A 14,489-nucleotide genomic window follows, 5' to 3' on the forward strand; every position below is an offset into this window, starting at 1 on the left:
GTATTTTTTGTCTTTGATGTTACATCAGTCATTTCAATTCCAACTCTAGCCCTGCTTTAACCTTGTTAAGTAAATATCCAATTAAACATCCAATACAGGGTAGACATTACAGTATTTTGTCATACTTATCCCCATTTCTCTGCTAAAAGGGGAGGATAAAAAAAATATGTCTGAAACTTTTATTTCAATTATTAAAAATTCCTCTTAGTGATTTTGTCACTACTGGTTTGTTTATACAATTTTTTTTTCTGCATCAGCGCATACAAATTGTCCCATGTTTCTCCAAATACTTCAACTCATTTTTATTGTATTATAATAAGTCTATTGCCATCTTTCTTTTTTTAAACCATTGTCAAATTGATGCATTTGCTTATGCAAAGTGTGATGCTGTAAATATTTTGGTATATATTAGACCTTGCTTTCTTTAGGATAAACCCTTATGTCCAGGAGTAACCATATATACCCCCAAACCATAATACAGGTCAGTAACTCTTGAAGCGTCTAGCCAACCTCACCAAATGCCAATTAGTTGACACTTACTGGGCAGGCCAGCCAGCCTGAAGCAGCAAAGTTCTCCAAGAAAGAGGCAGGATGTGGTAAATACAGGAAAAATTAAACCACTGAGAGCTGATTGAAGAAAGCCCTGCCTTGTAGTCATTCCCCAAACCCAGTGGAGATGGTCCCTTGCAGCTGCCACAGCAGGGGCAGCCTGACCTTGTAAGCAGGGCTAGAGAACAATGTTCTACCCACCATCCTCTGAGCTGTCAAATGCCTCAACACCCCAGACAGACATGACCCCAAAGGTCCACGGGATCTTTCCATTCAATTTATCATTGAAACCCACGTATTGTCTCCTACAAATGAGATCCTGGAAAACAGGAACTGACTTGCTTTCCTATTTTTATCCCCTGTACTTAGTATAGTGCTCTGCACCTGGTTAAGTGCTTAAAGTTTTTTTTTTAAATCCATTGCTGGGTCAAAAGTTTGAAGTTTTAGTTTTAACATTCCAAATTGAAATCCAGAGCAGTTGGATCCCATTGCTTTCATCAACTTTATCATTTTGTTGGGGACAAAGTGAAAAACCAAGTTATTTTAATGTGCATTTCTAATACTGTTCATGTATTTACTTTTTTTTTAGGTTTTTGCAAGGCAAATGGGGTTAAGTGGCTTGCCCAAGGCCACACAGCTAGGCAATTACTAAGTGTCTGAGACTGGATTTGAACCCAGGTACTCCTGACTCCAGGGCTGGTGCTTTAGCCACTGCACCACCTAGATGCCCCTCATGTATTTACTCTTTAGAAAATTTTATCGCCTTTTGATTATATAAATGTCCTGTTTTAGATTTCAGATTTTTTTCCTTTGATTTATGCAAAAGCTTTAATTTTATATGGTTAAAACTGCCCATTTTATCTTTTATGATCTCTCTTATGGTTAAAAATTCTCTAGTTTCAGTTGTTGAAAGGTACTATAACTTGGTCTCCTAAACCTTTTATATCCAGGTTATTTTCAGCTTGTGTTTATAGTGTAAAATGTTGAGCTAGACTTGTTTTTTGCTAAATTGCTGGTTTCCCCTCTAAGTTCTTTTTAGCAATCTACTTCCTCTGATAAATTGTGTTGTTTATAACAGAATTAAAAAACTACTCTTTCCTTTCACTGCTACTTTGCTCCACTGATCTACTTTTGCCTTGTAATATTAAAGCCTAAAAATGCTAGGTCCTGCCACCCTGCTCATACTTTTTCTATTTTCTTCAAGGTTCTATATATTTTAAGACTAGATGACATTTTTAGAGTTGTGTAACTAAAAACCATAACAGCTTAAGGACAGCCTGGTGACAATCCAAACTTGGTCTAGTCCTTGATGTCACATATCTAAATCCTATCACAAGATCTATGTGCTGGAGCTCAGGGCTCAAAGAAGTAAAAGATTAAGTCAGTTACCTGCCACTATGATGAGGCATCAGAAAACTGAGAGGATTATGAAGTGAAAAATTGCTAATAAAATCAAAGAAGACAAGAAAATGCTATATTTGGGATGAAAGGAGGAAAAGACTCATGCTATCTTTAGTACTAACTGTTCTACCTCAGTTTAGTTTTCCTCACAAACCACCACGCAAGGGGAGTTTTAAATATTTGTATTTCCCAAGAGTGAATACAAGCACAAGACTAAGGTTTTTTTTTAGGAATAGTCATTTTTCTTAGCTTAGTAAGACAAATAATAGAATCAACCCAAATAAGGTTGTTTTTACATGCATTTTATTTTCTTAAAATTTCTGTGATGTGATTTGTGTAGGTGAGAAAGCTCTTTCTACTAATGCAGATAAGCACCTGATTTGCCAGGGGGTACTCAGAGGTTAGGTTGCCCAGGGTCACGCAACCAGTTAGTGTTAGAAAAGGGACTTGACAGAACCCTATTCAGTGGTGGGCTTTCAATCCCTAAGTCCAGGTTCTTGTCTTTTTAGATCCACCCAACCATCTTATTCCATTCCCAAGCTGTTAGGGAAAAGTCCTATCACCCATTATTTCTAGTGTAGTCAGAGAGAGAATACTCAAAAGACTTCTCTCCAGTTGCTCAACAATCCTCCCACACTGAGAAATGTCCTTATCCTGCCCAGAATGGAGAATTCTCTCTGCTAGGGAACAAACTTTGGGACATCTTCTTTGGGATGGACCTCCTGTTCAGTATGATGCTATCCACTAAAAGGTTTGCTTCTTCCCCACACTTAGACAAGAAACCTCATCTAGGTTCTGTTCAATTTTAAGTTATGGCCAAAAGAACCTGTTATTAACACTGACAATCTTCCAATCCAAGTAAAAAATATATCAAACATATATAACTTTAGGAGGGGAGTATTTCAATATTCAAAAAATCTGAAGGGGGGGAACCCAAGGAAAAAATCCCTAGTAAATAGAAAAGTAGTAATTCCTTTTAAATAGCTGTGACTCAATGTATATATATAAAATAGAATTCAACCTTCACAACTCTCTAGTTACATATTTATTACAAAATTCAATATACACCAATATATAGCACTATGGCAATAAGTTATAGAATCTGACATATTTTAGAGCTTCATTTTAGCTGTTACTTTCAGTTTCTGAAGCATGAGATAATTCTAAATAGAAAATTTCACTTCTTCAATTTTCCAAACTTTGCTACTAGTACTCTTTCCCTTTTGTACAACAACTAAACCTGGAATCTCATTTGTGTTCTCACTGACTATTTATTAATCAGTTACTTTTAAGTCAGCTGATAATAGCTTAAAGTGGAATCTCTCTCTGAAGTAAAAATGGGTCTTGTTGACACTCATTGAGTGTGAGTGGCCATAACATTCAACAACAGAGCTAGTATTCCTCCCTTTTCTCAGGAATGAATAAAAATCTTGGCATGTCAGTTTTAAGAAATGAAGCAAAGGTCATGGAATCAATTCCAAATGGGCCATTAACAGTCACATCTAACCCCATCCAATTATCTCTTAAATCTGTGCCCTTGATTATAAGGTAGATGAAGAGAGTACATGGATGTGTAAATATAAACCCACCAATATTGATGGAAATAATTATCCAAAGTATCCTACTGAGGGTGGGTAGGCATCTCTTCAAATATACAAAAGATAAAAATATTGTTGTCTTTGCTAGACAAAAATTCTGCAACTCCCTCACACACATACATAGGGAAATTAATCAAAAAGCCCCCCCCAACTCCATTTACATAGAATTCCTGCTAGATTAAAAGTTTAGAAAGAATTAAAATGTACTTCAATTAAATTTAATTAAAATTCCCAATTCATTGTATAAGGAATTACATGTCAATGTTACTGTGTTTTAACTGCTGCCAAGATATCAGTACATTCTAATAAATGAATTCATACTTTCTTAGTTCCAGTAATTTTTTGTATCATAAAGTTAGGAGAGTAGGCAGCAATAATCTTTATTTTCAGTTAAAAGCTCTACCAAAAATATACATTTTCCTTAACATTTAAAAAACAATTATCAACACAAAATCTGAGTGGCTGTCAAATTCTCCAACGATTTTACAAATAGTGATGGATGGTGGAGGCAGAAGTCAGAAACAGTGTGCATTCTTTAACAAAACAGGAAAATGTTCATTTCAAAAGTTTTACTTTTTCCTTTAAGAGCTTAAAGCTGGGGTTCTTGTTGATCTTCTTGTTGAAGATGACTAGCAGCTCCTCTTCAGATCTGTGGTGTTCATTAGTCACAGCATAATACTGTGCTAAAACCTGATGTTAAGAAAACAAAAGTCAAATGGACTTAACTAAGAAAAAAATCTTTCAGTAATAAAAAGATGTTTTATGAATATGGATCTAGGACAACAAAATATCAGTAAAATATTAAAATAATTATGGTGGGAAAAGCATGGTAGGCAGAATGATTATGATACACATTTATAGTGTTTACTTTGGGTTAAATCCTGTGTTGAGTGCTTTACAAATATCTCACTTGAGTTTACAACCACCCTGGGATGTGCTTTTGTTATTCCCATTTTATAGATGAGAAAACTGAGGCAAACAGAAGTGAAGTGACTTGCTCAAGGCCACAAAGCTGGGGTTGACCTAGGGTTTGCCTGACTCCAGGCCCAGTACTCTACCTACTGGGCCACCTGGACAGGGAGTCAGGAGACTTGAACCCTCATTCTCACAGTGTGATAATGGGTAAAAATCACATGTGCTTTTTAAAATTATTTTTCCTCCTCTCCAAAATGGAATACTAATGACTTGTAAAGCACAGTATGATGATGACCCTGACTGGCCTTGGGGACTGGAGAGGAGGCATGAGGCAGAGAAGAGAGTCCTATCACTTTCCCTCCTTGTGTCTCACTTTCCTCCACGGTAGGCTAGGGTGGTATATGGACAACACCATCCTCACAGGGCCTGACACACAGTAGGTGCTTCATAAAAGCTTATTTCTTCCCCACATCCCAGGGTTGTTATAAAGTGCTCTGTAGATTATACAAACATCAAGTACTATAATAAAACATCTGAACATTTGAAAATAAGGAAACAATTTCATCAATTATACTGATTCACCATTCCATACCTTTTTCCTTAATTTCTTAACAGCTATTTCATTGTCAGGGGCTTGTTTCAGAATAGCTTTGATAGTTCCTTTCCAGTTGAATTTCCCTAAAATGGGGATTATACACATATATAATTGCATAAATGTATTTAGGAATATATATAATAAAGACTTGTTACAAAAATGATATGAAAATAAACATACCACCACCACTACCAGCTAGGTATATCACAAATTACCTACTATGTGAAATAGATGAAGGATTTCCTTTCTACTAAAGGAGCTATCACTCATCCAGGCTACATTCCAGCTAAGGGAACTCCTCACTGGTCCCCAATCTTGTACTTCATTCATTCTACTAACTCTGGACAACTCAGTGGCTTCCTGCAGGGACCTCCTGCCAATGTCTAGCACAGCCCCCTTGAATTCCATCTCTCCCTTCAAAAACACAACAGTCGTTCCTAATTTCAAAGGACTTACATCCTTTTAAAAGGCACAATATGTACCAACACAGACAGAGGAAAGATACAGACATGACACCAAAACTTTATACTTAGAGAGACTAGAAAGCTGATGGAGGGGGTGGAAGAGAAGGGAAGGGAAAGAGGTAAAAGAGAGAGAGGTGGGAACAACAAGGAGATCAGGAAATTTCCTTTGGCATCTAGCTAGAGGATGAAATGGAGAGGAGTGACTTCAGGAAGACAAACCAAGCCAAAAGCTATGCAGCAATGGTGATGAGGGGCTTGAACCAGGATGGTGGCTAAATGAGTGAAAAGAAAGGGATTTAGATAAATGCTAGGATGCTACAAGAGGGAGAACTAAATACATGATGTGAGACTGAGAAATAGATGATGACATTGAGGTTGTGAACCTGAAAGACTGGTGACAACAAGAAAAATAATGGGGAAGTTTAGAAGCAGGGGAGAAGAGTTTTTAGGTAAAAGGAGCTGGAGATATATATATATATATATATATATATTTTTTTTTTTTCTGCAAATTAGAGATAATAGGAGTGAACAGAGCACAAAGAGAAAAGATAACAGGGTCAAGGACAGAACTTTGGGAACATCTTGGATGGAAAAATATTTTGGATGTTTTTATGTTTATCATTCTATTAAATCCATAAAATAAGTTATATTATGGTATCAATAAAAATATTATAAAGTAACCCAGGTCATTTCCAGATAATATTTTTGAACTACAGGCCTCAAAGGCCACAATACACAAATATTTTGGCTCAACAAATTTTCACATTAATTCTCACAATAAACAAATGGAATATTTATATTTGCCTATATATACAATTTCTGGATTAGAAGAAATTACATAATCTGTCTCAACTCCTTCGTAAACCATTCCCTGAGCTCTCCTGAATTGAAAGGGAGCTTTCCCTTATTTAATCTCATATAACCCTATACTTCTTTTAAGGCCTTTATATATTCTGTCTTATATTTGAATACATGCCTAATTGGTATTTGGGTACTCTCCCTCAGTACATTTTAAACTCTAGGAAGATGGATTTCCCCCAGGGCTGAGTACTGAAATGATCATGTCAATTGTATATCATTTTCTTATTGATCCCATTAACAAGTTACTGATTTGTCCTGTGATTGATTACATCATGGTTCAGAATATAGCTGGCCTGTAATGGGTTAAGTTTAGAAATCTAGCTCTCCTGCTAATCACTGACTTTTTGCTGCTTGAAGGAATTTAGCTGACCTTGGGGGATACATGTGAATGCAAGAGTCAAGTCTATTATCTTTACACCACCAAGCTATCAAGGTCGAAACCTTGCAGTTGCACTGAAATAATGAGCATTTCTTAATTTTGAAAGAGGAGGGAGAAGATAAGGCCTTTGCTAGCCCCATTATCAAACTTTCAATCAATCATGTTGTTCCCAATCCCAAATCTTGTTCTGTAACTCTCCAAAACCTATAAAAAAGGAACTTTTCTTTTATGCAAGAGTCTTTGGCATAATGGAGGCAAGTCACTGACCCCTTTACTGAAAGGCAGCATGCCCTGCTAACAAATATTATTCAATGAAATGCTTCAGTTAATTTTTCTCTTAAATTTCATGCAACAATACATTATACTGCTGAGTAAAATTTTAATAAAATTAGTGAAAATATACCTTTTATAGGTGTTTCACTCTCTAAAGTCTCCAGATTGGTGTTTTCTGTATGTTTCATTTTTTTCTTCTTTGAATCAGCTTCTTCTAAGACTTTAGAAAATTAAAAATACAACATCATTACTCCCCTCATCTATAATTTGGAAGGGAAAAAAAAACCCACTGTTGGAGTTTTGCAAGAAAAGAAATAAACCATTTTTAAACAATTAAACCACCTACCTTCAGAATGCTTACGCTTCCTTTTTTCTGCAGATGCTTTTGTCTCTTCCTCAGTCATCATTTCAACATGATTCCCATTTCCATGCACTTCTGATCCTGCTGCACAGTCTTTCTTTTTTTTCTTCTTATCTTTCTTTTTTTCTGTGTTGCTAATTTCTGGCTTTTCTTCCGTTTTGGCATCAGATTCTTCTACCTGACTTCTCTTGTGCTTTTGGGATTTCTGATCACTTGAATTTTTTTGATGATTTTCTAACTTCAGTTCTTTTTTTTCTTTTTTCCTGTTCTTTTGTCGTTCTTCTTTGCGTTCTCTTTTGCTCTTCTTCCCCTCTGATTTTCCAACTGTTTTTTCACTGACTTCAGTGGTTGCTGTCTTAATTTTGTTTTCTGAATGTTGATTTTCCACTTGATTGTGAGGTTGTTTCTCTTCTTTTGTATTTGGTCCCTTGTTATTGGGAAGGAGGAAAAACACAAAATTCAGTATTTTTCTCCCCCCCACCCAAACATTAAGATATAGTGTTCAACATTATCACCAAAATATGATGAGGTAATTAATTCAAAGAAAATTTATTTATACATTATTCTGTGAAATGTAAAGGGTAGCATAAAGACCTGGCTTTGAGTCCTGGTTCTATCACTCAGTAGTTGTATGATCTTGGACAAGTCACTTTACTTCTCTAAATCTGTTTCCTTATCTAAAAAATGAGGATAATCCCAGAAATACCAACCTCACAAGGCTCCAACAAGGATCAGATGAGATTAAATATTACCATAAAAAACATCACTTACATATAAGCTGTAAATACAAAATGCAAGCACAAAGCACCAAAGAATACAAAAACAAGAAGCAAAATGACTGTTCCAAACATAAAGTCTCTTGGTCATTCAGTAAACTTTTTACTTCCTCCACTGAAGGAGTGAGTTTCCTGCCACCTAAGCCAGGCTACTACTCTTCCTTTACTTTAGTCTAAATGCTTCCCCTTGATACCTGGTAATCTCTTTTCCTTAACTATCCCATTAGATCACTGAAGCCAGGAAAAATGACAGGACTGATAACTACATGTACACAATGACTCATTTTAGGTATTAAATAAGAAACAATGTTAAGTAAAACATAGATGTCAAACTTCCCAATGTTTTCCTCTGAATCAAACATCAAGTACAACAAGTTTAATATTAAAAAGCCTTGCCCAAGCCAACAGAAAAATACTCCATAGCACAGTCAGGTTTGACTTTATCCACAAATTGTAAGACACAAAGAATCTCTATGGAAAACTGTCATGCTCCAAAGCAGAAACCATCATTTTATAAGTACTATTCATTTTAACTTAAGTTCAGAGATGACTTACATTGCTGGTAGCTTCAGAAAAGATATCCCAGACCTGTTCCTGAAGAGAATCACTATAAATTTTTAAACTGTTCTTCATCCAATTCTGTCAAAAGAGTAAGTTCAAAGTTATTTGCATGATCACCTATTGAATAAAAATAAAAACAGGTCATTCCTAATTTATTCTCTGCCTTGAAAGGCAAGTCCAGTGGTCAAGGCCAATCCCACTCTTTCCCTGTTGCTATTCACAAATTTTTTGGTCTTCCTATCTCAAAACACTGACAATTGCTAAATTCCTCAAACCCTCATGACCAAGGCAGGGGGTGTGGAAGGTAGATGGAATGGCAGGGTTAAACAAAAAGTCCCTCTGGGACCTCTCCTGTTCTGGAATAATAGATTTTGTACCCTCAGTTGCTAAACAATTATTTTTACTCCAACCTCATTTCCCTAACCTGCAGTTGCTATTTAGGTTTTCATCTTAGAATTTGGCCCACTACGATAATTTCATGGTAATTCCCAATTCAGAGGAATTTGACTTCAGTCTTTGTTGAAATTTAAAAGTCCCCCAACAATACTTACTTGAAAACAAGCTAAGTAAGGCAGGTGGGCAAGAGAAGGGGAGGAACATTTTATAGATCCACAAAAGAGAAGCAACAGATCATGGCAAGGTAAAAGTAAGCCTGCAAGGCTATCTTTGCCAGAAAAGAGTATCTTCTGAGTTTCTAATTCAATGGAAATGCCTCTTCTCCCACATTTCTTTCTCAAAGAACCATGTCTAGGACTCTTTTTACCTTCTTAAGTTAAAACGCTGAATGTATTTTCTCCACCAACTATTTCATATGTATCTTTGTGATTTATTCATTTTTTTTTCCTAAGGCAAACAGGGTTAAATGGCTTGCCCAAGGCCACACAGCTAGGTAATTATTAAGTGTCCGAGACTGGATTCGAACCCAGGTACTCCTGACTCCAAGGTCGGTGCCACTGCGCCACCTAGCGGCCCCCATCTTTGTGATTTAAATAAGTTTTTATAGGTTAGGGTGGGAAGTTAATCATCATGCATAACACTCTCTCAATAAGAAAATATGCTTCGAACTGAAAAACAAACAAAAAAACCCAATATCCCAAGAACTTTTTTTCAAAAAAGAATTTTTTTCAAATCTCTTTGTAAAGAAGTGGCTTCAACTACTTACCTGAAATTTGGCCTTTTTTCTTGGAATGTTGTCAAAACCACTAACTTTTTCTAAAATCTCCTGCAATTTTGGGCTAATACTGGGTTTCTTCATTATTTCATGAATCTTCTGCCAAAGGACAAATCGTAGACAATTAGAAAAGATAAGCAGTGGTATAAAACCAGTGAATCCAAACATAAACCCAACTAGAAACTTATGATGATAGTATAGGTCAACAACTAAATTGATAGAACCAGTATACAACTTTACCAAGGGCAAAATGGTCTAAGAACCTGTTATTTTTTCACTCATAAGAAAACAAAATATCTGGACAGCAAGATTGTATATCATCCTTGAAATTAAAAGTTCTTGACTTGGAGTTCATAAACCTAATTTTTTTTTTTTAGGTTTTTGCAAGGCAAATGGGGTTAAGTGGCTTTCCCAAGGTCACACAGCTAGGTAATAAGTATCTGAGGCCGGATTTGAACTCAGGTACTCCTGACTCCAGGGCCAGTGCTCTATCTACTATGCCACCTAAGCTGCCCATAAGCCTAATTTTTTTAAAAATAGCTTTATTTCAAAATATTTGGTTTTTTATAATCTTATTTTAGTGTATACATTTTAAGTTTTTTCAATTACATGCAAAAAGTAGTTTCCAACATTCATTTGCAAGCTTACAAGTATTTTTCTACCACCTCCCTTTCCTTCTCTCTCCCCTTGATAGTGAGCAATCTGGTATTTGACATATTAGTATGCTGTGAAAGAGGAATTAGAACTAAGGGGAAAGAAAAGAAATTTTAAAAAGTAAGCATATTATGCTTCGCAGACTCTATTTTCCCCCCTGGATGTAGATGTCATTTTTCATAATAATTCTCTCAGAATTGTTCTTAGTCACTGAACTGCTGAAGAGAACCTGCATCCATCATAGTTCATCCATCTCACAATGTTGCCATTAAGGTGTATAATGTTCTCCTGGTTCTGTTCACTTCACTATCAGTTCATGTAAGTCTTTCCATGCTTCTTTAAAGACTGACCACTGATGATTTCTTATAGAATAAGACTACTCCAACAACATTTATGTACCATAACTTGTTCAGCCATTCTCCAGGTGATGGGCATTCCCTCAATTTTCATTTCTTTGCCACAACAAAAAGAGCTGCTATAAATATTTTTGTACATGAGTCTTCCCCCCTTTTCATGTCTTTGGGATATAGACCTGGTAGTGGTATTGTTGGATCAAAGGGTATACACAGTTTTAATGCCCTTTGGGTATAATTTCAAATAGATCAATTTACAACTTCACCAACTGTGCAACAATGTTCCAGTTTTCTCATATCCTCTCCAAGATTGATCATTTCCCTTTTTTGTCATCTTAGCCAATTTGACAGTGAGGTAGCATCTCAGTTGTTTTAATTTGCATTTCTTTAATCAATAATGATTTGAAGCATTTTCTCATATGACTTGCCACTTTGACCTTCTCTTGATAAAGGGTGTGAGATGTGGGTCTATTTCTAGTTTCTGCCTTCTATTTTCCAGTTTTCTCAGCAGTTTTTGTCAAATAGTGAATTCTTATCTCAGAAGCTAAAGTCTAGGGTTTACTCAAACAGGATATTACTATAGTCATTTACTACTGTTTCTTTTTTAATCTAAGCTGTTCTACTGATCCATTATGCTTAGGTCACCTTCCTTTGCATTTTTTCCCATTAATTTCCTCCATATTTTCTTTTGTTTTTGTTGCTCCAGATGAATTTTGTTTCTAATTTTCTAACTCTGTAAAAATAGCTTTTTTTGTTAGTTTGATTGTTATGACACTGAACAAGTGATTTAAATCAGTAAATTAAATTTAAATTTGAAGTAAATTAAATTTAAATAACTGTCATTTTTATTATAGTAGCTCGGCCTATCCATGAGCAATTTACATTTTTCCAGTTGTTTAGATCTGATTTTATTTGTGTTTTAATTTGTAAGTGTATGCATTTTAAAACTATTCTGAGAAGGGACCCATAGGCCAAAGGGTTCCATCTCAAAAAAGGTTAAGGATCTCTGCTTTAAGTGGTAAGTGACATCCTCAAGTAGAAGCTCAAGTAACTTGATTTGAATTCAAAATTGGCTTACTGAGGTCATAATCAGGAAGATATATTTCTATGGAAGATATAAGAACAATATTCTTTACTAGTTTATAAGGATCATATTATACTTTTAGAGCTGAAATGGCCTATAGAAACCATCTGGTTCACACTTGAGAAAACTGTCATTAAAGAACTTGCCAAGGATTTGAACCCAGGTCTTGCTGATTCCATTTCCAGTACTGTAACAGGCCATAATGATTCAGTATAGAAAAGGGTGAGAGGGAGTTCAGTTCCTGCTTCCATTCCTGGAACTACTTTGGGGAAATGTTATTAGAATACATAAAATCATTTTTTTCTTTTTTTAAATCATTTTTTGTCCTTTTTTTTTTTTTTGGCAAGGCAACGGGGCTAAGTGGCTTGTCCAAGATCATATAGTTCCATAATTATTAAGTGTCTGAGGCCGGATTTCAACTCAGGTAATCCTGATTCCAGGGCCAGTGCTCTAACCACTGCACCACCTAGCCACCCCTCTTTTGCACTCTCATTGAACTTTTTTTCTTATTTTATGTGCCCATTTTACCCTCTACTTAGGTGAACTCTTAGTTCTCATATAGCTGTTTAATGAAGTCTATGGTGACTCTAAGAATCATACTTTGTATCAAATGTTTTAAGAGTGTATCTTCTTTCATTGCTAGTTCTATAAAGTTCTACAAGGGTAGTAACAGTATCCTATTTTTTATAGCCCTACCATTGGAAGGAAAAGTACCTTGGTCAAAACATGTTCTCAAAAAACAACTAATGAGTGAATAATATAGTCTTAAAATTTAGTCACATTTTGAATCAAAATTGGTTTCCTCCCATTAGATAATCTCTAGAGTGAAGTGACCTTTTTTTGCACTACCCTACAAATCTAATAATCACTAGTAACTCTGCATCATCATCATCATCATCAATAACAAAGTATGTTTCAAATAAATGACTTATATAATAAACTTTTAGAACATATTCCATTAAAAAACTTTGATATTTCCTGTGAAAGTATTTTCAGGAAATCCATCTGGTATTAAAAATCTGCCAAGAGGTAAAAATCTTTTAAAAGAGCCAATGGTTAGTTATTTAAAGGACTAGTATCCAGAGTATTGTATTCTATTACTCAGTACAAAAGTGTTTGGAGCAATAAGCTACTACTGAGAAAGCATATGTATGTGATTCCTAATGTTCTTCCTCTCCAACCCCCCCCCCCCCCCCCCCCATCAAAGCCTAACCCTGTCTGAAGTATTCTTTCCTTTAAAATCAGACACATGTGCAGTTCTGGCCTAGCAACAACAAAGTTAATCTCACTATCATACATTACAAATAGGAGGTATTTTACCTGAATCCATTCTTGTTGTTTCACATCTCCTTTGTTAGGTTTGACCTCATAGCCTTTGCCGCCATATTTCTGATCTTCAATGATGCACTTCACATGCTTTTTGTATTCCTCACCCCTTAAATATAAAAAGTAACAAATGTCAATATATTTAACATGAAAATGTTAACTCCTATCTTACTATATGAAACACACAAAATATTCCCTATCACATCAATCAATCATTCCCAAATTGTACTATTATACTTTTCAGTAATAATACCAATGATGATAAGCTAACAATGAGACCCTGTTAAATATTATCTCACAACAACCGTGGAAGACAGAGCCATTATTGTATCCATTTTACAGATGACAGAAACTGAAGCAAACAGTAATAAGTTACTTGCCCTGGATCACACAAGTAGTATGTGTCTGATTTGAACTCAGGTCTTTCTGACACCAATAGGTCAAGTGTTGGTCCCTTGATGACTATGCATTGGGATTAAATTCATCATTTTTTTTGTCCTCTAAGGACCAAATGCTTGTTATCAAACTCTGCTTATTCTTTGCATTTGGGGAACTTTTTAATACCAAACTTACAGAAACACTACAACAATACAAGGCTTTATGTGTATATATATTGGGCATCTGTAGGCAAATGAAAGAATACATAAAAGCATTCTTCAAGCACTAATGTATTAGACACATGGTTAAGGTTTTGGTTTGGCCTAATTTTTTCTGGACTTGTGATGTCTTTGCTGACAGAAATGCTGTGTCAAATTCTTTCACTAATGTACAGCAGTGGCTCAGTCTTAAATGGTGGCCCAGGGTTTCAGGAGGTTAAGGTTATGGTGGCCAGCAGTCACAAAGTACTTGCAAAAGGCAGTTGTTCTGACTCCAAAGCCAGTCCTCTTTCTGATCTACCTTTGATAAAACAGATGTAAGGTACAAAGTCGGTGCAAAGAGATAGCATCAGCTTCAGGGTGGATGCATACATAAAGGAAGACTACCAAGACAGTCTCTTGAGAAGTACACTTAGGTATCAATAGGTATATCTCTGCTGGGATGTCCCTACTGTCTCTGGGTCTTTCTTTTTGACCTCAGGTACCATATTAGATTCTCCCAAATACTGATTATAACAGCAATTCTAATTTTCAAATTCAATGGGGGGAAGCTACATAAGAACATGGTCTTT

The 14,489-nt window shown here is 35.6% G+C and overlaps 1 protein-coding gene across 3 annotated transcripts in view; it reads right to left on the bottom strand.

Moving 5' to 3' along the window:
- Positions 1–3,180: 3,180 nt before the first annotated feature.
- Positions 3,181–14,489, bottom strand: part of LYAR (Ly1 antibody reactive) — a 24,925-nt gene continuing 13,616 nt past the window's right edge. For all 3 annotated transcript variants that reach the window (XM_074229801.1, XM_074229800.1, XM_074229802.1), the window contains exons 4-10: positions 13,316–13,430; positions 9,896–10,003; positions 8,728–8,811; positions 7,382–7,823; positions 7,166–7,255; positions 5,056–5,141; positions 3,181–4,238 (exon numbers count right to left, since the gene is read on the bottom strand). In XM_074229801.1, the coding sequence (XP_074085902.1) occupies positions 4,104–4,238; positions 5,056–5,141; positions 7,166–7,255; positions 7,382–7,823; positions 8,728–8,811; positions 9,896–10,003; positions 13,316–13,430 (1,060 nt within the window). In that variant the 3' untranslated portion in view covers positions 3,181–4,103. The remainder of the gene's footprint in view (positions 4,239–5,055; positions 5,142–7,165; positions 7,256–7,381; positions 7,824–8,727; positions 8,812–9,895; positions 10,004–13,315; positions 13,431–14,489) is intronic.

Source organism: Macrotis lagotis, chromosome 3 (genome assembly GCF_037893015.1).
Source record: "Macrotis lagotis isolate mMagLag1 chromosome 3, bilby.v1.9.chrom.fasta, whole genome shotgun sequence".
Taxonomy (NCBI): Eukaryota; Metazoa; Chordata; class Mammalia; order Peramelemorphia; family Peramelidae; genus Macrotis; species Macrotis lagotis.